The sequence below is a fragment of the Pectinophora gossypiella genome, chromosome 9 (genome assembly GCF_024362695.1).
Source record: "Pectinophora gossypiella chromosome 9, ilPecGoss1.1, whole genome shotgun sequence".
Classification (NCBI taxonomy): Eukaryota; Metazoa; Arthropoda; class Insecta; order Lepidoptera; family Gelechiidae; genus Pectinophora; species Pectinophora gossypiella.
In genome coordinates, this window is record NC_065412.1 from 10,809,518 (window position 1) to 10,833,155 (window position 23,638).

The following is a 23,638-nucleotide window of genomic DNA, read 5'->3' on the forward strand; positions in this document are numbered from 1 at the left end:
TATGGGGTTCGGAACATATACCACCACGCTGTTCAAATGTGTATTTGTGTGGACAGCCAGATCCTAGTATTTTTTTAACGGTTTATTTCCTTAATTATAACTTACTACAAGTGTTATAAGTTCGTTTTGAAACAAAGAAACTAATACAAATGTTATGACTTATTATGAATTAGTCACAATGTCGTACAATTTATGAAATTAGCAATGTATTCTCGCCAATATTTTCCTTTTAAGTATTTATTATATAAATACTATATAATATAAATACTATATAATATAAATTTATTGTAGTATTTATATCTAGAAGGACGTACATTGACCAAATTATAGATGTCCTTAGAAAAGGTTCAGTAAGATCTACTCTTAACCGGCGTGCGTGTATGAAACAATTGATGACTGTGGAGGAAGCAAGAGAAGTTTGTCAGGATCGAAGCAAATAGAATTCAATAGTCTAGCTTACCTCGGTGGGAAATAGGCGAGAGTTTATGTATATATACAGGGTGTTAGTGACATCGTAACGAAAACTTTGAGGGATGATTCAGACCATGATTCTGAGTCGATATCAAGTGGATTTTTCCGGCGCAAAAATCATGTATTTTTTTTAGTTTTTTAAATTATTTTCAATTCTATACTTTTGCGATGGAAAATTCCACTTGATATTAACTCAGAATAATCAACTGAATCATCCCTCTCAGTATTCGTTACGATGTCACTTACACCCCATACAAGTACATACAGTAGCCATACAAGTAGGTATGGGTGTTAGTGACACCGTAACGAATATTGAGGGGGATGATTCAGACCATGATTCTGAGTTGATATCAAGTGAAATTTCCTGTCAAAAAATTCATAATTTTTTTTTTAATTATTTTCCTATCCATACTTTTGCGACGGAAAATTCCACTTGATATCAACTCAGAATCATGGTCTGAATCATCCCTCAAAGTTTTCGTTACGATGTCACTAACACCCTGTATAATGAAAGAGGAGCTCGGTGGCGCAACGGTAAACGCGCTCGGTCTGCGATTGTTGAAGTTAAGCAACTTTCGCAAAGGCCGTTCGTTCATCTCGAGCTCCTCTGAGCTTCGGAAGGCACGTTAAGCCGTTGCTCCCGGCTGCATTAGCAGTCGTTAATAACCACCAATCCGCACTGGGCCCGCGTGGTGGTGTAAGGCCCGATCTCCCTATCCATCCATAGAGAAGGCCCGTGCCCCAGCAGGGACGTTAATGGGCTGGTGATGCTGATATGATGAAATAAATATGGATCTATAGGGAATTCATGTTTGGATCGTAGGGAATTGATTCACGTGGTTTCAAGGATTTGTGTCCGGTTAATGACGGTAGATTCGCCCCCATTATATGAGACTTCAATATAGCTGGCGAGGAGTTGGTGATATAGGTACAGCAGTACCTACGTCTCCTACAGGCATGTTGCTATGTTATGAGGGAGATACTTTAATTAGCTTACACATAGTTACCTAATACAAATTTATTGTACTCAGGTAGGTAAGTAGTTATTGGCTCCGATTCCAGAACACACCATCTTATTTTATTTTTAAGTTGTACCTGTCATTTTCCTATCCACCGAAAAGGAAAGGCATATTTATGGAACACACGTCAATTTTAGACAGAAATCAACCCTCTAAAAACTTTACATTGGTCAATAACTCGACAGAATTAACTTCTTATCGTGTGGGTTGTGAGGTGGAATACCAGCCTCATCAACCCTGGTGTCAGGGTTATGATTGAGCCGCCAAAGGCTCCTGACATGGCTCATGTAACGATAGCTCACTTACATCAGTAAATAGTAACCGGGACTAACGGCTAAACGTGCCTTCCGAAGCACGGATCATCTTACTTTCGGACAATCAGGTGATTAGCCTGTAATGTCCTCACCAAACTAGAGATCACAAATAGATTTTTGTGATATGTCCCTACCGGGATTCGAACCCGGGGCCGCGGCCATGGAATTAAGTTGACAGCACACGTAAAACAGGTTGCATATCAGCGAGATGCCTATTTAATTCGCCCGGGTTATTTATTCATTTTAAAATTAACAGTTGACAATCTCCCGTCCCTTTCCTTTACGACGAATAAGAAAATGACGGGTATAACTTAAAATTAGGAGGTGACTAATAATAATTATTAGTTTTTCAGTATAACAGGTGATGTTACCATTTACTGAAGTGACCTAGATAAACAGGTGTTGTTCGGTTAATACAACATCATATCTTCAATGTCATAATGTGATGTTCCGTTGTTTAAGAAACTTTCGAGATTATGAAACATTTTGTGAGTTTCTTTTACTCCCAGTCAGAGGGTGAGCACTTTTTTTTTAATAAATGGTATTGACCATTTGTAATTGTTTACGTAATGTGTTTCTTATGTTTACAATAAAGAATTTTGTATTATATTGTAATGGTCTAAATATGGTACAGTATTTCCCATATTGTTTTAGATTATTCCTTCATCAACAATTTTACATTTGTGTATATTTAATCTGCGTAACATTAATTCGATTCAGGGGAGAATTGAATTAGCGATAAAATATAATACTTTTGCGTAGATACCATATTGCTTTTTGCTTTTGTAACAACGATAAATAAATAAAATATACAGGACAAGTTAGGTACTCAAATATAGCACGGTACTAAAAATTATTACGGGTGACAACCCTGCCAGCAGCAACAAATTCAAACTAAGAAATGTGTGGTCTTCTAAATTACAACATACATTATTTTTACTTTTTTTTATAAATAATATCTTTTTTATTTGATGGTAATTACAGATATCCTTTTTTGAAACTGGTTCATAAGTCGCTTACGTATAAGTACTTCGTGGTTTGCTTCTTAAAAGTGGAGTCCCAGTTCGAACCCCGGTAACGGACTTGCACCAATTAGTTATTAATTTATCTATAAGACCAGTTTTCACTGACACAGTTGGCTCAACCATTATAGACGGCGATACGGCTTACCGCCTATGACATTGGTCTAACAGAAAGCTCGGTGAGGTGTGGGTACATAGTTCATCTTATGATGAATGTACCTCTAGCTACCCCATTGGAATTTACTCGTGAGCTTTCATTTTATCTTGGTTCATAAGTAACAAATACGTTAAACGAATTATTGATCGAATTAAAATTAGATAATAATACAATTTGAAATATAAAATAAATACATATTTTATGAATAAATGAGTATGAGTACAAACGTCATTCGACAAAAAATGATATCGGAATGGATGTGCCATTATATATTTAACGCCATTTTCGAAGGAATGGAAGGTGTCCAGTGAACTTAACATCTGTACTCAGTTAATCTTCCCTAATGTCTATTGGAGGCTTTAATTATAGCACTAAGCTCGCCTCCCACAAAATTTATTAACGGTCCACACACACCATTATAGAGCCACTTAATTTGAGGTTTAACGGCCTCTGTGGTTCAGTGGTTGAGCGTTGGGCACACGATCCGGAGGTCCCGGGTTCGAATCCTAGTGAGGACATATCACAAAAATCCACTTGTGATCCCTAGTTTGGTTAGGACATTACAGGCTGGCCACCTGATTGTCTGGAAGTAAGATGATCCGTGCTTCGGGAGGCACGTTAAGCCGTTGGTCCCGATTGCTACTTACTGATATAACGATCTGCTGTCAAATCAGGTTTAGAAAACTTTGAACGACCCTCGTCTTGAAAATCTTGACGCCAAACGCCAGATCCGAAAAACTCGACCCAAGACCTCCTACCAATACATTTATAACTCAAGTGGGACTCTCTACTGTGCTTCTTGCAACAGGACTTTCAAAACCAAATTTGGTTTTGCTAGTCATACTCGCGCCCATGCAAGAGCCCAGGCTAACACTAGCTAAGGGTATCCCTGTCGACGGATACCTACGCCTGGGAGGACAAAACCACTGATATAAGTACGTGAGCCATGTCAGGGCCCTTTGGCGGCTCGATAATAACCCTGACACCAGGGTTGCTGAAGATGGCAATCCACCTCTTAACCCACACGATAAGAAGACTTTTAATTTTCTTCATATAAAAGACATCAACGCGCGCATACTTTCCCCTTAATATTTTCGAACGTAAAGTTTCTGTGGTAGACAATGCCAATGGAACTGGACGATATGGTGGACTACAAAAAGTTGCGTATAGGTTAAAATCGACCTTGTATGGTTTTATCATCGACAGGGAAGGAAAACCTGTGGTGAGACTTACTGCGGTTTCATGCCCGCATGTGTATGGGACACTAAATATTTCATATAGCATAATAATGTATCATTAAAAAAAAAAACAATGACAGTGATGTGTATAAGAACACGTGAACAAAGTGTCTTCCCCTTAAATTAATCGAAGATGAGTTAGTGTACAAACTCTTACGAAATAATATTTTATTTATAGTAGTTTAGGTTAAAGATAAATTGCTTATTACCTTGTATTAAGCAATTTCAATATATTCAATGTTCAATATTCTTGATTTGCATACTATGATGGTGTACAAGTTTGTAAGTTACATGTATGAGTTTCACATCATAGACCCTTTCGGGCACAACAAAATAGAAGTTTAAAAATAATGTTTGTCCCATTGTAGGCTAGATTGTATTAATATGAAGCATATTTTTTATTCTAAAGCTTTATTTAAATAAATAAAAAAATATATAACGTGGTCATGGCATGGCTTGGTCACTTTCGCACATTTAGTTGGTTATCTTTAGTGCAGTTTTCACTAACACAGTTAGCTCAACCATTATAGACGGCGATACGGCTCACCACCTATCACGTTGGTCTAACAGAAAGTTCGGTGAGACGTGGGTACTTATTTCATCTTGCGATGGATGTACCTTTGACGACCCCACTTCGTATTTAGTCGTGATTGTTGTTGTAGTGGCGAAAAGTATTGAAGTTATTAACCACTGTTCTTTCTCCCTGACACGTTCAGTTTAGTTCCGTCCGAATAAAGTTGGAAACGAATAGTCGTAGGTAGGTTTGTAAAAAAATAAACGCTGGAAAATTTGCGTGTAAAAAAAATATTCTATTTTATGTATTTTAGTGAGAGAATTTTAATAATAACGTAGTCTGCGAAAGAGAGTTTCAAATAAATGGAAATTCCAGTTTCCATTTTTTGAGTAAAATAGTTTTGTAGGATTTTCTAATGTTTATTAAAAACATACATAATTATTTACGAATGGTTAGTCAAGTAATACTTTCAACTTTTCCGGTTGAATAAATGTCAATTTGAGTTTCCCTACAACTTTGATGTCTGTTGACCTATTTATTTGATATTATAAAAGTAGGTAGGTAAATAGCGAATATTGCGATTCAGTGACTATGCAACTCTCAGAGTTATTTATAGCGGCTTACATTAATTGAATCATACTTTGAAAAGTTCTTGTAAAGTTTGTAAAAGTTGTTCCGCGGCGCCATTGTTTCAAGATATTTTTCCCCGAAAGAAGTTTACAAGGGACGTTTTTTAGTTAACACACGTTCATTAGTCTTAAAAGAATTAGCAGCGAGCACTGGCTAGTGTAGTGCGGGTGTACGACATAGGATCGTGCGTGAGTAGAGTGGAGTGGTTATCGCGCCCTCCCCCTCGCCGCCGCCGCCGCCGCACGGCGCGGCGCCCCGAGCGGAATTCGCACGATCGTCGCGCCGCGCCGCGCCTCTCCGCACGATGTTTAGCTCGCCTCACTCAGTGTTCGTGCGACCGCCCGCGGCCGAGGACGAATCGCCGCGCCACGCGACACGCTTCACTCTGCTCACTTATTACGCAGTAGCCACCAACACACCTACCCTACACCACTAGACTCTTCTCTAACCCCATAACTCTTTCGCCAGGACTACACGCGATCTGTGTGCAAAGTTTCAAACTACTGACCCCGCGAACTCTCAGTGACACCTCTCGGAGGCGTGGAAAAGTTACGTTAAAGTGCGAACCGAACTCGGAAGGACTCAGGATTTGTAAAGTGACCGAAATATTTGGACGGTAAGAATAGTAACAGACACGAAACTGTGTGTTCGGGCCACGTTGCAAGGTTATCGCGCCTCTAGCCCGCCAGTGATGAATTGGAAAATCAGCGCGTAGTCGCTCACGTGGTCGCTCGCCCCCGCGCGCCGCGCTTATATTTAGCGAAAATCGGCTCTCGGTCCGCACCCGACGGACGTTCTGCGCATATCGCTGTTTACGTTGAGACGCCACATGTTATTCGTTTAGAATAACAGAACCGGTAAAAAGAAGACAGATAACCTCTCCGGTCGGTGCGGTGCAACGTTCTGGATTTGGAGAGAAAGATTTAAAAAAGAAATCGCGTCAAAATGTTAATGGTCGGAGCCGGCACGCGCCGATGAGCGCTCGGGCCGTCACACCCACCGAAAAATTCCACTGTTGACTGAGATCGTAGCGGTGAGATGTCTATACCGGGGAGCGGCGGGTACCAGAGCCCGTGGTCGTCGCAAACGGCGCTGGGCGAGCTGGAAGGAGCCATGGGCGAGATGGAGCCGCTGGGCGAGCTGGCCGAGGTGGGCTTGGAGCCGCAGACGCGCGCACGCTCCAACACGTGGCCGCTGCCCCGGCCCGACAACTACGTCGACGTCGACAACGGTGGCGGCTCCAAGAAGAACTCCAACCAGAATTTGGCCGGTAAATACCTACGCACTTCCTCACTTTTTTCATGTTTATTTCACAACTCCATAAGTTGTGTTTTCTATTATTCAATAAGAATCCAATACGAATCATCCTCACTATCAGGCAGTAAAACGGCACAAAACTTATGTATAAGGAACTTTATTACCAAAGTTTTCGATAGATAAAACCAGAAAAACAATTTGAAAAAGAAATGCAGCCGGTGTCCTCAATATTAAAGACTTTTTACAACGGGAACATTCCCGGGAACGGCACATCACTATACTACAAAGTGTCACCAACCATCACATGTACCTATCCGATTTGTAATTGAAGTGAATCTTAAAATTTAAAACGGAACAACACGTTCTTGTAATGTCTACGTCATCCTATTACGAAACAGCCGCTGGTAGGCTCAAAAATATTGTGATCAGAGCATAAAACAAGAGATAAATTGAATACATTTTGGATCGATGAATATAAAGTAGGTACATAATAGCTATTTAGGTCGATTTGTCCCCATGACGGACGCAGTTTGGCCTCGGCCGTGCGAGTACTTTACAAATAACAGATTAATATTGAACATGTCACATGAGCAACAACGATAAAAAATATGCACTTGCTACATCGCATTGTGACCTAGGAGCCAATATTGTTCGGGTGATAACACTATATTTACAAATAAACATAGGTAGGTAGGTATGTTGTTCCATGAACTTTGACGTAGGACCAACACCAACGTCGCGAAAAATTCCGCTATCTTATCAACCGCCAACCTAGTTTAGTTCGTTCACGAATAACATTTATGATACAGATTACTACTGATTCCAGTAGATACCTAATTGTTCAACTTCCAACTTTATGGTTGTATGGAATTATTTTAAGTTCTATTTAACCTCTCATTTTCCTAAGCCAAAAAGAAAAGGGACGGTTGATTGACAGTTGTTAATTTTTGAAATGAATGGAATGAGCGAATGAAACAATAACCCGGACGATGTCCTTACTAACCACAAGCTTTATAATTTGAAGCATACATAATGCATAAATATCTTCAATTCTTCATGCCTGAAACATCGGTGTACAGTCGCGTTAACTGATTATGTTGACCTACTCTTGAACCTTGTCACATTAAATGTATTGACGTCTTCGCTCCTCTATCAAGTCTATCACTTATTTGTAGCTGATCGCAACTCGTGTACCTACCTACCTATTTAATATCGAATTCGTTGATTAGATATTACTGCGACACGGTTCTAGCGAGAATGAGGAGTCAGTTTTCGCAATAGGCTATTTACGGTATAGTTCTGTCGAGTAAACAAGCAAATCAGATATTCTTAATCGCACACAAAACAATTTAACATACACAAAAAAGAGTGCAATACAAGGCGGCCTTATTGCTCTCAGCATTTTTTCCAAAGAACCAATGATAGGAGATTGACAGTAAAATATGGTGCGGCACGGGCAACAGTATGAACAGTTACCTACCATGAGTAAATAAACTAAATTAATATATAATAAGAAAAATAAGTTGTCATACCCTCTTAAATTTATGCCTTATATTAAATAAATATTATAATATATATACAAAAAATAAAGAAAAATCCAAACTTAACAATACAAATTCTAAAGTAATATATCGGTCTAACATTTTATTTTGCTAACTCATCTGTTTGAAAATTGCCACGTAGAGACGGACGTTGTGTCCAGGGAGGGGTTAAAATAAAAGTACCTAGGTACTTACCGCGATAATGGAAGTCCACACGTACGATGTAGCACGCTGAAAGCTAGTGGGCCACCTATACCTATTTTGTCAAACAAATTGAACTCATAATGATAAAAAGAAAGGTCTTCATTTTGCAGCCTTTATCAATTCAATTGTACTGCTGTACGACCGATGACGTCATGACATTCATCTTCGCACTAAATATTCGTTTTATACTTTGATAGAGGAGAGTCAACATAACATAAACAGCCTATTATAATATATTCGTCTCACTGCTCGAAAATTATTAATGAGTCACTGAAAGTTGGGCGTAAAATTTTCTGCCTTTGTATTATTTATCTACCATATTTTTTTTTATTAAGTAATACATTATTATTTAATTTCTATGTGTTGCCATTCAACATAAACAATCTGTTTTTTCGTTATGTGAAATATTTTTAGCCGATAATGACGAAGCCCAAAAAGGGTTATTAATGGAGATAACAAATAGGCGAATAGCCACATTCTTTCTAAAAAATATACCCAATGAAATAATTAAAAAAACAAACAAACAATCAGCTGTTGTTGTTATGTTATTCTTAGGACTGTGTCTGTTATAAAGAAAAGAGATAACCTTCTCGGGTCGCCTCGTACGTTGTTCTAGAATTGAAGAGAAATAAAAAGAAAACAGTTAATTATAATATAAAAGGTACAACGTAATAAAATGTCATTATTCTTATTACTTTTTTTGTTGACGTAAGCCGCGTATCGATACCGTTTTAGTATTAAATTATGTGATGTGACCTAATATTTTTATCTAATATCAAATTCATCATCACCAGCCCATTAACGTCCCCACTGCAGGGGCACGGGCCTTCCCTATGGATGGATAGGGAGATCGGGCCTAAACCACCACGCGGGCCCAGTGCGGATTGGTGGTTATTAACGACAAATATAAAACAAAAAAATAATAAAACAATAATATGAATATCAAATTATAAAACTTAAATACCTATATTATTTACATGGGTATCATCACCAAACGTTAAGTGGAATAACCTGCCACGGACCGCCTCTCGACACACGACAAACATTGGGGGTTAAAAAGGCCACATCAAAGCAACAATATGGCCTTTTTAGGCCCCACGATTTCGATACTTCAGTTTAGTTCTATGAAAAAAGGTAATTTTAAACATTTGAAGTATATAGGACTGATTGTTAACTTGACGAACATAAGATTTATGTCATTTCGTAATGGACCATTAAAATGGGAAATGGGTTGATCACCTGTCATGATGCGGTTCATTATAATGTCTATCATAAACCAAACTTTGGGCGTAATAACTATTAAGCAATCCATCTTCAGATTCCCTCAGCACTTATTGCTATTGGCCCACTAAGATCGATTCATTCTTTCAAATATAATCTTCCGAAACGACGCTCTCAGTCGAGGTTCGCGACCATCTGAGCAACCTCGTGCCTGTTGTCTTTTTTTTTAATTAAGATGGGTTTGCTCTTGACCCTATTCTTCCACGAGGTAAAGAAGGGGTCTACGGTGGAGCGAGCTTACCCAGAAGATGCCTATTCACTCGTGACTTAAAGGACCACAGGGTACAAGATGCAGAAAACACCGACGCCGGCAGCTCATTCCATTCCTTGGCTGTGCGCATTGTGAAAGATGAAGCAAAGCGCTTGGTGCGGATTATTGGCATGTCAACCAAGTAAGGATGGTAACCCGCCGAACGTCTGGATGTCCTCAGATGGGATCTTAAATTTTGTACCGGGTGAGAGCCCTCAGCTTTTCCCATTTGTCCGGCCAAGTAGTAAAAATGCGCTTTAGGTGGTAAGATATAATGTCATTGCTTCTTTCCATACTTAAGTACATCACATAGATATTTAGGAGTTCAAGTTATCTTTTGTGTGTATATTATTTGTTTTGGTTTTGACACATTTGATGGCAGAAATAGTAATTTTATTCATAAACCTTGGTCGGTAGTTGTTTCTGAATAATACTTTGTGTTGACGTCACTAACTGTGATGAACGATTTGTTACATTTTGTATGCAATTTATTGATTTCATGCGTTCGTTACGATTGGGATAATGGTAACACTCAAATATAGGAAAATAAATATATAATCACATTTATCCATAGCTATATATGTATTTGGTTTGCATTTGACCATCATCTTCCTCATTGATTCATTCCTTCATCCATCTCTGTAGTCCTGTAGCTGAGCGTTGGCTACACGACCCGGAGGTCACAGGTTCGGCTTCTGAGTTAGAAGTTGAATTTTCAAGAAGGCACTTACGTGATTTTCATCAGAAGGCGACGTTATGTCAATTCCCTATATTATATTCGATTACACTGACTCTTGATTCTTGGTTCTTTACCCTGGTCCTTGCTCCTGTCAGAATCAAAATGAAACTCCATCAGTAACCTCATTAATTATTCAGTAAGCTGCCTGCCATTAAACATCTTATTATGTATTCTGGCTGCCACCATTTAGTCTAGACGTGTTACTGATTTTCCAAATTGGACTTTAGTCGAACATGTCATTTCAGCATTGCGTGTATAATATATTCAAGCAATGTGACAAGTCATACACCTAAGCGGTTGGATTTAATGTATATGAGCATACAACTTTAAATTCCATAGGTATCATGCCATCGAATTACCTTAAAGAAATTATTTTGGTACCTATTCACAATGAAGACCGAAAAAGCTGTTAATGAATGCGCTACGAAATAAATAGGTGCCTAGACTACGAAGTATAATAAGCAGATTAACAACAGGGAGGGTAAAATACGCCGAAGTATCCACTAAGACTATAGAAATTCTTCTTCTTCTTACGTGTCGGTTTTAAGGTTGATAACCTCACAAACCTTAAAGTTGTCAAAGGTCCCGGCATGGCCCATGTAACGACTACGCGTCTGCTTATTTAAAATTACAATACACATCCAGTTGCTTAAAACCTTTCCTAAACTTTCATTAAAACGTAAATGTCTGAGAACTTCACTGTTCCTGAGTAAGTCCAGAATTCCGTTTAATTTCCATTATTATTTTGTTCCAGGTGGCCTCCCTCTACCCACATCGGGGGTAACCTCAAAGAAAAACTCTTCCCGTCGCAACGCCTGGGGCAACCTTTCGTATGCTGATCTCATCACTCAAGCCATCACCTCTTCACAGGACAACAGACTCACTCTATCCCAGATTTACGAGTGGATGGTTGTCAACGTGCCATATTTTAAGGATAAGGGCGACAGCAATTCTTCGGCTGGATGGAAGGTAAGATTTGTTACATTTCAACCCTGACGTTGCAAACAGTCCTGTGTGATGCTTTCTTTACACTATCGGCGACGCTTACAGGCGAGTATGATACAATCCGTTTATAGATGACGATTGGCATCCGCCAATTTCCAAACATTTCTGTGCATTTGATTTATTTTCGACTTTTCATGATGCCCCTTCTACACAATCGTGCTGGTCTATTGCCGATTGCATATCTCACTGTCTATCCAGACAGCGATAGGCGACGATTGTGTAGAAGGGGCATCATGAAAAGTCGAAAATAAATCAAGTGCACAGAGGTTTTAAAAAAAATTTTAGTTAGTTACAAAAATTTCGGATTAAACATTTATTTTATGTTTTGCTGTAATGAAATCGCTAAAATTATTATCTTGGATCTAAATTCAAGACTTATCTTTCAACTTAAACGTTTAACATCACGCCTGTATCCCCAAAGGAAGAAATTATAGTACCTTATGCACTTACTATTGTATGTCACAACATGATTCAATGTACTGACCGCTATAAGAATCTCTTCCATCGATATACTTACCACATTTATGACAATAAATTTCATTTTATTTCATACAGGGTGTTAGCCCGTGTTAGTGACATGGTAACGAATATTGGGAGGGATATGATGTTAATATCAATTGGAATTTTCCGTCGCAAAATGTTTCCAAATCGCAAATGCCGTTTCATGATGTTTTGTTTTCTATATTTTTGTTTATTTTCAATTCTATACTTGTTTGAATAGATATGATTCTGAGTTGATATCAAGAAGAATTTGCAATGCGATGGCAAGTTCCAATTGATATCAACTCAGAATCATGGTCTCAATCATCCTTCAAAGTTTTCGTTACGATGTCATTTACATCCTGTAATATCATTATATTAGCAGCGTTTCATGTAATGCTGAAATCATCTTGCAGTTTGAATGTAATCTGTTAACACCAAAAGAAATATTACTTCGATGTATTACACTTTGTCACATTATAATTAATAAATAAATATTCTTATTTTATCTGCACTATTATCTAGCTGCTTAGTGAAATAATAATTTATTTTCTAATAGTCCGGGTTATACGTGGTAAAAAAATCATGTGTACTATACAATAATATTAGTTGTTATGTTACTGATAAACTATTATCAAATACTTTATCATGTTAATATACTCATAAGTACCTACTACGTATACGTAATTACACGATGAAGTCTTGCGATTGCTATTTATTTTACAGATATTTTTTAGTAATATTAAAGTTTTTTTTTTATTTCTAGTAAATAAGGAAGTTACAATTTAAATACCATAGTTGTACACTAAAATGGAGGGTCATTTGAATGTGGACTAGCCATCATCGTGGACATGACATAAAAAATTGAACACTTTGTGGAGTGAAATAGAAAACTAAAGGTAAACACTAGCTTAAAGAGGCCACATAGAAGGAACTAACCTAAAAAGCAATATTGCAATTTGAAAAAGTAAGTGCGCAATGCTCACAAATGTCAAATAGCAATATTGCTTTTATAGATGAATTGCTTTGACGTGGCCTTTTTAACTGCCCTGGTTACTCGTAATAGTTTATCATAAATTGTGGTCACAAAAAGGTCTGACAAAGGATTTGTTTGAGTGATTTTTCTACACTTGTCATTCCTGTGAGCACTGCTACCCCTAAATTATTTTCTTGTCTTATAAAATCCAGCAAATACACTCCTTTGTTGGACTGGTAGTGAATAAAAAACATAGAATACGTTCAGCTGTTCTCTTGCCGGCATGTCATGAGATCCAACAGAGGATTGTGTCCATTCTAACATGACGTACAGTTATTATAGGCGATAGGCTGATCCCTTGTCACCATAAGGTTTGTCACATATATCCTGCAAGTTCTCTTTCGTCCCAATCTACCTCTTAGGGATTACGGGCGAAAATTTATATAATATATTTATGTATGTATGTATTAATCCAGCTCATAATAGTACACAAGCCGTTTAAAAAGTCATAAATTTACCGGAAGCTATTTATTTCTAAAAAAAAAATTCGTTTGAAATGGTGAAGCAACATTTAATTCTGATGCAGACAGTTTTCCTCTAACCATGAGTGATGGCATGAGAATATTTTTTAGGGCATTCCTCGACTGAATCATTTGGCGACAGTCCATTGGCCGCGGCCATCTTCTACCTACGACCGCGCCTCTATTACGCAGATACATAGTAATAATAAAAATATTTATATTTACTTCGATACTAGATGTAAATAAATACTATAGCTATATACCGATTATTTCTCCATTGCTATGAAGTTGTAGCTATAATTAGGCTAGTGTGCAGATTTTAAATTGTTGAGCTGACTTTGCAGATAGACTGTGACCAGATACACTATGACCAGATAGAGTGTGACACAGCGACACTATTGTCACACTACATCGTAGGTTTAATAGCTTTGTTGACTTTTCTTTTGTTTCCAGCTATTTTAAAACCTATTTACGTCTCATTATTGAAGAATGATGTGTATTTAATACTTTATTTCGTTAGACTAAATAATCGGGTTGCAGGCCTTTAATTTTGGCGTTTTTAGCCGAGTTTTATGTATTTAATGTAGATTTTATGTATAGATCTTGTTTTTGTCTGAGACAATAAATGCGAGCCACGTGTAGATGACGCAAGAATTAAAAAAAACGCAATCTCGTTATCTGTTTTGGCACATCACTATCTCTATTACACTCACACAAATGAAATACTGGAAATTTCTGTATACTCTGCTCACCCCGGAGGAAATAGGCGTGAGTTTATGTACTGTACTAAGTGTTGATTTACTTTAATGTTTCTAAAATGTACCTAATATTTAATGTTATCTCATAAATAATGTAACATTTATAAATGGATATTTATAATAAGAAACATCTACATAAGCGCCAAGTGTAAGAATCACTTCAATATAGCTGGCGAAAAGGGTAGTGTGTATACTATACACCTCTGCTTACCCCTTCGGGAATACAGGCGTGTTATGGAAATATATAGGTTATTCGCAAATAAATTAATGTCATCAATCATACAAACGCAATTTTTTTAATATTACAACCATTAGCTCTTTACCTTGTATTTATTTTTAGAAAGTCATTCAAAATGTAAAGTCACCATCGGATGTGATTTTTGTTAACAAAACCTCGTAATAGACACGCTAGTTTCAATCCAGAACCAAATTTGTGTAGTCAAATGGGTAGTTTCCTAGGTCAAAGATAACTTATGAAATTCTGATTAAGTACTAAATATAGACAGCTTTAAAGGTGACAAAACTTTTTCTATTTAAAGTATTTATGAATTTAAATAATGAATTTTAAAAATCTATAAGTGCGACGTTTTATCAAGTTTTTCTATGACGTCTCAGGTTGATTTTTTATACAAATTCCATAGTAATTTCGTGTTTTGATGTTTAGTAAAAAGTAACTGATTTGACTAGTTGGAAACTACCCTATTTTTACGCGAAATTAAATATAGTTTTATTGACGAAAATCACAGCTGAATATGATTTTTCAAAAAGTGCGATTATGATCTATAGGTCCAACGAATAAGTAATATTTGACCTAGAAACGGTCAGCCATGATGAAATTCTAATAGTTCTTGCTCTCACCGTGGAACTGAACGAGCTTCTAATTTGATGTTGGCACATCGCTAATAAACTCCCACAGAGTATTAAAATAATACTCCACTGAAACTGAACTGTCGACTACCGGGTTCTTCAGATATTTGGCAGCTTATAATGGTTTAATTAAGACTCTATTATTATTATTAATGACGGTTGGGCTACACGTTTAAGAGCTTAAAAACTCTTGATAACTGGGCTTGTACAACAACTGTAGATTCGAAGATAGAAAAATTTTCGATAAGTAGTAGCAATCTTGAGAAATTGACTTAGTGACCAAATCCAGCCTAAAAGTGTCGGAATTTTATTCCGATTAATTTATACATAAGCTCACGTCTCCCAATGGGGTAGGTAGTCAGAGGTGCAGCCATCGCAAGATGAATTAAGTACTCACACCTCACCTAGCAAATTCTGTAGTAGTCCTTCGGAAGGCACGTTAAGCCATTGGTCCTGGTAACTACTTACTGACGTAAGTAGTCGAAACATGAGCAATGTCAGGCGCCTTTGGCGGCTCAATAATAACCCTGACACCCGAGTTGATGAGGTTGGTAATCCACCTCACAGTCAACACGATAGAAGAAGATATCAATACAGATTATTTATGTATAGGTAAAACTGATGAAAGGATTTATCTTAGTAGCATATCTTTAAAGCAGAAAGTGAAACAAAGTTACCGTTAACCGATGACGAACAAATTCTTTTCTTCTAGATTATTCTACAAATGTTTAAAAATGGAATGGAATAGTGTTCAGCATCTACCTGTGTCCGTTTGTCATGTGATCATGTTATAAACTTTTTGGTACTGATATTAAAATATGAGTAAAACGAAAACCAGTTTTAGTGCAAAAGTTGAATTCAGTGGAATACTTGTTTGCAAATTATCTTTAAAAAAATATGTATACCTGGCTCTAATATTGCCACTGTATTACGCCATCTACAGGATTTAAGGCAATTCCATTATAATGTGTTCACTGCTTATTTTGGACTTGGAAATTCCTGAATCTACTAAACATCATAGTGGCACAGGGTTATAAAACACTCACTAATTGATATCACGTGGTTTTCAGGATTTGTGCCGGTTAATAGCAATAGTCTCGCGTCCTATTACATGGGATATAAACGTAGCTAGCACGAAGAAGCGAACACACTAATACCCCTTTGCCTACCCCTTCGGAAATACAAGCGTGAAGGTATGGGTGTTAAAGTTACAGCGGACGAAACATCCTATCAAAGTCATAATTTTATAGAGGCTACTGAGAACACGAATTAGCATATTTTTACCATTATCTAAAGGGATAATAGTTTTTGTCAATAGTTTTTTGCGCGATCCGCGAGGCGTTTAGATTACCCGGTTCTTATAACGAACACATTTTTGTCAAACCTACTGCGCAGTAATTCTACTTTATCTGTATGCGAACCGGCGCGCATGATACGAGTGATAATACTATGATACGCTTATTCAAATTGATTCTCGCGATCCCATCTCGAATCGCGAGGTCCATTGCTGTTGTACAAAGTCCGTTTGAAATTTATCTCTTAGTGATGGAGCCACGGAAGCGGATTTGAACCAATATTGGAATCAAGGTGAGCGATCAATCGGACTCCCGCGCAGTCGATTGTCGGTCGACCAGATAAGATTATGGCGGAGTGTCGACCGAGATAATGTTCTTTTCGTGTGGAATTCGCGAGTAATTAAATGTGCAAATACTTAATACGTTAAAGATGTGATAAATCGCTTCCTAATGTTGGTATTAATTTTATTTTCAAGGTCAGATATATTGTGAAGAACACTTTAGATACGGATAATATCAACGAATTAAAAAGGACAATTAAATGAACTACTGTAGTTGTAAGATTTCATTGATCGGCTATTTTGTAGTAATACTCTATCCGTAATTAACAGAAAAATATAATATGCACATAAATCCCCGACCACAATGAATACATAATTATATTGTGCATAATTAATTAACAGAGTAAATAAATAAATACCTTAATATGTTTCACAGACGTCATCTCTCTTTAACGCCATATATTGTGTCTAAAACGAATCTCACTTGTAGGAGATTTTTTTGAACATTCTTAAAATATACAAGAACTCTTCGACCTTCAGCGTACACATGGCATTGGCATTGACTAAGTAAATTGTTTGTAGCAATAAAATTTCGTAATAAATTACGGATAAAAGAATATACACAAAAATGACGTGGGGCCTTAGCCAAGTGCCTTTATATTTTTATTCGATTCGACTGTTGATTTTCTTTATCCTTTGAAAGTTGGGTAAGGGTGCTTATCGAGTTCACTGACAAGTAATTAAAAATTGTTTGACGGACCTTAGGTTTCAGTAACGCCATCTATTGATCTGAAAATAAATCGCAATCAAAAGCATTTTCTCAAAAGATTCTCAAGCTATTTCGACACGAACTCTTCGACCTTCAGCGTAGTCATGGCATTGGCATTGACTAATATTTAATCATATATACAATACCCATTCAGCTATTAACGCAGCAGACTATTAAACAGACACTTAACTCTGCGCAGTAAAGTTTAAAACTGTATTTTACGTTTGCAATGACATTGTTAGCTTAGTTAACTAGCACTGTTGAAATAGCACCTCTTTCTTGCACTAACTGAATATGAAAGAGAAGAAATATTTATTGTACCTTGCAGGGTGAATGGATTGTGGATGAGGTCCGTAATGGCATGCGTCTGTAGATTTTGAAAACATTAATAAATAAGTAATGCATTTTAGTTTACTTTTCATATCCATTTTCTGTCAAAAGAAAATATTATACTACTTACTACCTATACGCCGTGTCGGACAGAGAGAATAAATTCGTTATTTTTAAAATGTATTTATTAAGAAACAAAACAAAATTACTAGAACTTGGAATATAATAATTCCACGTTACGTCCGAAAGGCCGAACTTAGTAAACCTAGCTGTGCTAGTGTGCTTCTAACTTTATGCGTGTAATAATGTGCGAATAGTCGAAGGCGTTTCAGTCTTAGCTATACCTACAGTCACCTATAAAAATCTTATTAGGTAGGTACAAACTAGACTGGCCATGTAATACGATAGTCATAGGAAATGCATTAAAAAACTTGATACAGCATAAAAGCAATAGCAATACAATTAATTTGTTAAAACAATATTAATTTGTTGCGCTAAAATGTCGTCTATTATCAAATTTAGTCCACGACTGTACTATGGCCGAGTGGCGATTTGAGCGCAAATTTTGTATCCTCGCTATGTCACCAGCCCAACTGAATAGCAAATATATGCTACCGTTATGTTAACCGTTAACACACCTCCGCATAATCTCGGCCGGATCCTTCCCAGTTATGGCATTTCATATGGAAAATACGCTTGCGGTAATCGGCCAAAACGAACAAAATTATATTTGCTTGATAATTATTATGGGTCCTATTAAAATTGTTTAGAATAGGTAAGCTGAAAACGAACCGACAAATATTCGGTTAGCTATAAAAGTGAACAAACATTTAGGCAAATAGAACTTTAATTAGAGTTTTATTTTACTAAGCTGTGGCCCCCACCGGTTGTTGGAGCGGAGGCATGTGGCCAGCATTAAGACGTATATAGGCTGTTTATGTATGTTATGTATGCTGTGGCTAGACTGAACTTTGATTCTGACTGTCAAATCTTAATTATGCTAACATTTCTTGCCCACAGTCACCGATGACGTTACAAGTAGAATTGGAATTTATTTAAATGACGTGTACGAGAAAATAGTGTATGTAGTCTGTGCTTACCCCGGTGGAAAATAGGCGTGAGTTTATGTACGTATGAGTAAATTGCATTCTTATAATATTAATTATTATTCAATATTATCCAGAATAGACACTATTTTATGGTTTAATTTCCTTTCTAGTGTTATAAATTTTAGCTTGCGGCTATAAAAAAAAACGTGAATCGCCTGCGCATCGAAAGACGCTAATTTGAATATTGAACTTTGGACAGTCGTTATGAGTGCAACGTTTGACTTTAGGAGGACGGGTTTCCAACTGACTAGCGAATTGAAATTTTTAATGTTACTTTCACTGTTTCACTGTCTTACCAAAATTTGAAATGTAATATATAATATTGTAATCTGAAATATATAATATAATTATGTAGGGACTTATAAGTAGTCAATATGACTAGTTAGTGAATTCGATTTTATGAAGATGAAGTCATTTCTGTTTGATTAATGGCTCTCCCTATATACGTATATACAATAGGTATCTGACGAGGAGTGGGTGTGTATACCATACATATATGCCTAACCTATCATTATATATGCTCATAATCATGCTTGTCACATAAGTCATCAATAGTAATCGGAAATTCGGCCGCTTATTTGCATAAAGTTGCGCTGTTGACTAATATGAATAGTACGTTTGTAGCACTATAAAGGTCTAATAAAGGTTGCCCAATTATGACAGACTGTTCATGTAAAAAGAGACAATAACCATAAATACATTGCACAAGCACAAACTCAGCTTACAGAATGATAACTATTACTATTCCTTATATGTATTCTTATTCTCAAAAAAAGGACGATGAGTTAAAACGTCCCCCTCCGCAAACAGATTTCAGATATACAGGGTGGCCCAGAAGTTCAGGTTCAAAATGAAAAATTAGATAGAGGGTCTCATTAGCTACCAGAAACACCCCCATGTATGTTCAGCAATTATTTACGGTTTAGGAGATATGACCCATTTTGTACCTTTTTCTAGATTTTCTACTTTACTTCAGAAATAATCATTTTGGCGCTATCCCTTTCTTAATAATTATTTTATTTTACTTCACAACTATGCCTAAGGCTGTGTACCGCTCAATCAAAGATAAATCAAAGTCAAATCAAGTATAAAAAGAAAGTTATCGGAAGTCAAAGTGAGAATTCGACCAAAATTGTTACAGTTGTTAATACTTCGTCGAAGAATAATAAACACATGAGATTGTCATGGACCCTGAAAGTACTTCTAAAAACTGCTCCATTTAATAGGCTTTTAGAAACATCCAAAAAAAGTACCCTTAATATGGGCAAAAAACTAAGCAATTTGACCACAAATATTGCAAGACAGACAGATTTGAAGGAAAATTTGACATTCTCATACAATGTAGCTGCTTCTTTCTAACGTTGTTAAAGGTGCTCAAAGACACATTTTCAGTTAAAAGTAAATAAAAATCACGCTTATAATCGCTAACAGGGTAGACATAGCAACAATCCGAAGACAAAACTTGCAGTCACTTTTGGTGTTCGTATTTTAATGAAGGTACATAGATTTCAAGGAAAAAGTTATCCCCAAACACTGTTGGTGATTCATACTATTGGATACTAAAATAAAATCTGTCTTTGAGCACCTTTAACAACGTTAGAAAGAAGCAGCTACATTGTATGAGAATGTCAAATTTTCCTTCAAATCTGTCTGTCTTGCAATTTTTGAGGGCTAAATACTTAATTTTATGCCCTTATTAAGGGTACTTTTTTTGGATGTTTCTAAAAGCCTATTAAATGGAGCAGTTTTTAGAAGTACTTTCAGGGTCCATGACAATCTCATGTGTTTATTATTCTTCGACGAAGTATTAACAACTGTAACAATTTTGGTCGAATTCTCACTTTGACATCCGATAAATTTTTTTTATCTTTGATTTGACTTTGATTTATCTTTGATTGAGCGGTACACAGCCTTAGGCATAGTTGTGAAGTAAAATAAAATATTTATTAAGAAAGGGATAGCGACAAAATGATTATTTCTGAAGTAAGGTAGAAAATCTAGAAAAAGGTACAAAATGGGTCATATCTCCTAAACCCTAAATAATTGCTGAACATACATGGGGGTGTTTCTGGTAGCTAATGAGCCCCTCTATCTAATTTTTCATTTTGAACCTGAACTTCTGGGCCACCCTGTATATCATTGAAAGCGTCAAGCGTTTTTTTTTTTGTTCCTCGAAATACGCGGGGTTTATCCGGAATACCGGATTTAAAGTATGATTTTGGGTACCTCCTGGTTGATCATTATTTCAATCAACGGATTCCAAATACACCTCAATCGAAGCGTCTTAGCGAGTTGATATTTTTGTAACACGTGGGCTTTAGCCGGAATTCGGGATTTTAAGTACGATTTTGGGTACTTCCTGGGTACTTCCTGGTGATGATCATTATTGTTTCAACCAACAGATTTATCTATTTATTTATTTATTTGTTGCATGTCACATGGTGGCTTACAGTTCTTATAAGTAAATAATGTACAAGCATGTGCGATTTTCAACAAACCTTTTTTTTATTTCTAGATTCCAGGGTAAAACTAAAAATTTACAGAGTTGGACATTTACAGATACTAATGAAACCACTAATACGTATAAAGTATCTGTTGGAAGGGGGACGGGTCTCATCCAGTTACGGTCTTGGTGAGCTATGTTACAAGTCAAGAGTACATGGTAACGAATCATATGGTACAAATCGACGTGTTATCAGAGAGTATAATGATCTTATTTACGTCATCTCGTGCTAAAGGTTTATGCTCATAGTCTGTTTATATACACTAGCCCTAGAACTTTATTCTATGATAATACAGTCTATATTAGAACATCTTTAGACTTAAATACAGGACCGTGTACCTACCTACTTACATAATTGTTGGAACTTTCCAACGAAGACCTTTCTTAGTACTTGGTCGCCATCTTTTATAGATAATACTCATGTTATTTGCTCAGCTGCATTATAATTATATGAGACCGATAACAAAAACGTATGACATCCATTCATATATACAATTTATATTTCTATATTTATGTCTATTACTTTACAGTAGGTACAATACTTACTTTACATAAAGTTTATTTTTATTTATATTTTAATCTCATTGTATTATTAAGTACCTAAACCTGCCAGTAGGATCAGATACATAAAAAAATATCAGAATCATCAGATTGTGCCTTTTTTCTCAATGAGGGATTTCCCAAGCTACTTTCCTAAAAAAAAAATATAGATGGCGCTGTATAGATTTTTCTTCGTTTAACCATTAACAATTTCATCTAATTTCATAGACAAGACATACGCTACTTTTATTTTTGTTTTTATATATAAATGATGACTCTTTTTATTACACCCAGTCACAATTACATCTTCCATCCATTGATTCATGATTCATCCATGATTGAGTCCAAAGGATATGATCCAAATATCAAGCAACAATTATTATTATAATAATGCTTCTGCCAATACATTCTATTTTTTTATTTTTTTTTTACCTTTGATGACCGTATTTTGAAATAGTTATGTACCAGAGTAATGAGAAAATAGGTAATTATCATGTTCAGCTGTACAGCGCCATCTATAGTTTTTGGTGAACGAAGCATGGAAAGTCCCTCGTTAAATAGCGAACTCACCCAGGCAAAGGTCAAAATATAAAACAATGATAGCGTGTGACAAAAATATTTCTTTCCTATGCGACGATTATTTTAAGCAAAATTGTTTTAGTACTAACCTGTAAATGATAGACTCATTAAGGTATTTATAACTTCTCAGACATTTTAAAAGCACTTAAAAGTAAGCTTTACAATTTAAAAACACATAATTTAAGCTATAAAGTTTATTAAAGTAGGTGACTGCATTACAGCATTTTTGCAATTATTCGAAAACTGGATTATTAAAAATCTTTAGTTGGTTTTCATTTGGTTGTGGGTTTTCATAATTGTTACTTTTTGTTCCACATAATTATTTACGACAGTAGACTTGTTTTGCCAAACCGTATCCAATTAAATTACAACACTTCCTTACGCCCTTAAAACGTGTAAACAGACCTTTCTATAGGACAATTTATTATTTTCATTTTACCTTAAGAGACCCCCCACACTAGCGTCTTTCGAGCGTCGTCGTCGTGTCAGCGTCCGCGGAACGTCCACGCGACGTCGACGCCGCGGCGACGCGACGCCAGCGCTGGCCGGCTGCCGAACGCCCAGCGTGCGCGGCGCTGGCGTCGCGTAGCCGCGGCGTCAGTTCAACGTTTTTTGCGAACAAGTACAATGCACAACGCAATTGATTTGATTTGTAATTCTATTTGATTTGATTTTTATTTTGATTTGTAATTCTATTAATCAATCTGTGATTTAGTTTCTTGTAAGTTTTCTAAATAAAAACAATTTTTTTTTCGTGATTTAAAGATTGCGTTTTTACTTACCTCAATGTAATAATAAGCCTCTCTTCAGGTGACGCAGAAATCCTCAAATGGGTATCTTGATATTTTATATCGTTCTGTATCAATTGTAATAGTTCGTCAAATATTCGTTTTGGCATCCGTAAATAATCATAAAAGTGTTTTTTATTATTTTTTATATGTTGACAATACAATACGAAATAATCGCTTTCCTGAACTCTAGCACTACA

General features: G+C 36.4%; 1 protein-coding gene across 3 annotated transcripts in view; it reads left to right on the forward strand.

The window, feature by feature from the left end:
• Positions 1-5,644: 5,644 nt before the first annotated feature.
• LOC126369644 (forkhead box protein O) overlaps positions 5,645-23,638 on the forward strand; it is a 104,353-nt gene continuing 86,359 nt past the window's right edge. The window contains exons 1-2 of one of the 3 annotated variants that reach the window (XM_050014181.1): positions 5,645-6,635; positions 11,392-11,606. In XM_050014181.1, coding sequence (XP_049870138.1) covers positions 6,404-6,635; positions 11,392-11,606 — 447 coding nt within the window. In that variant the 5' untranslated portion in view covers positions 5,645-6,403. The remainder of the gene's footprint in view (positions 6,636-11,391; positions 11,607-23,638) is intronic. The other 2 variants (XM_050014183.1, XM_050014182.1) reach the window with 2 other exon arrangements.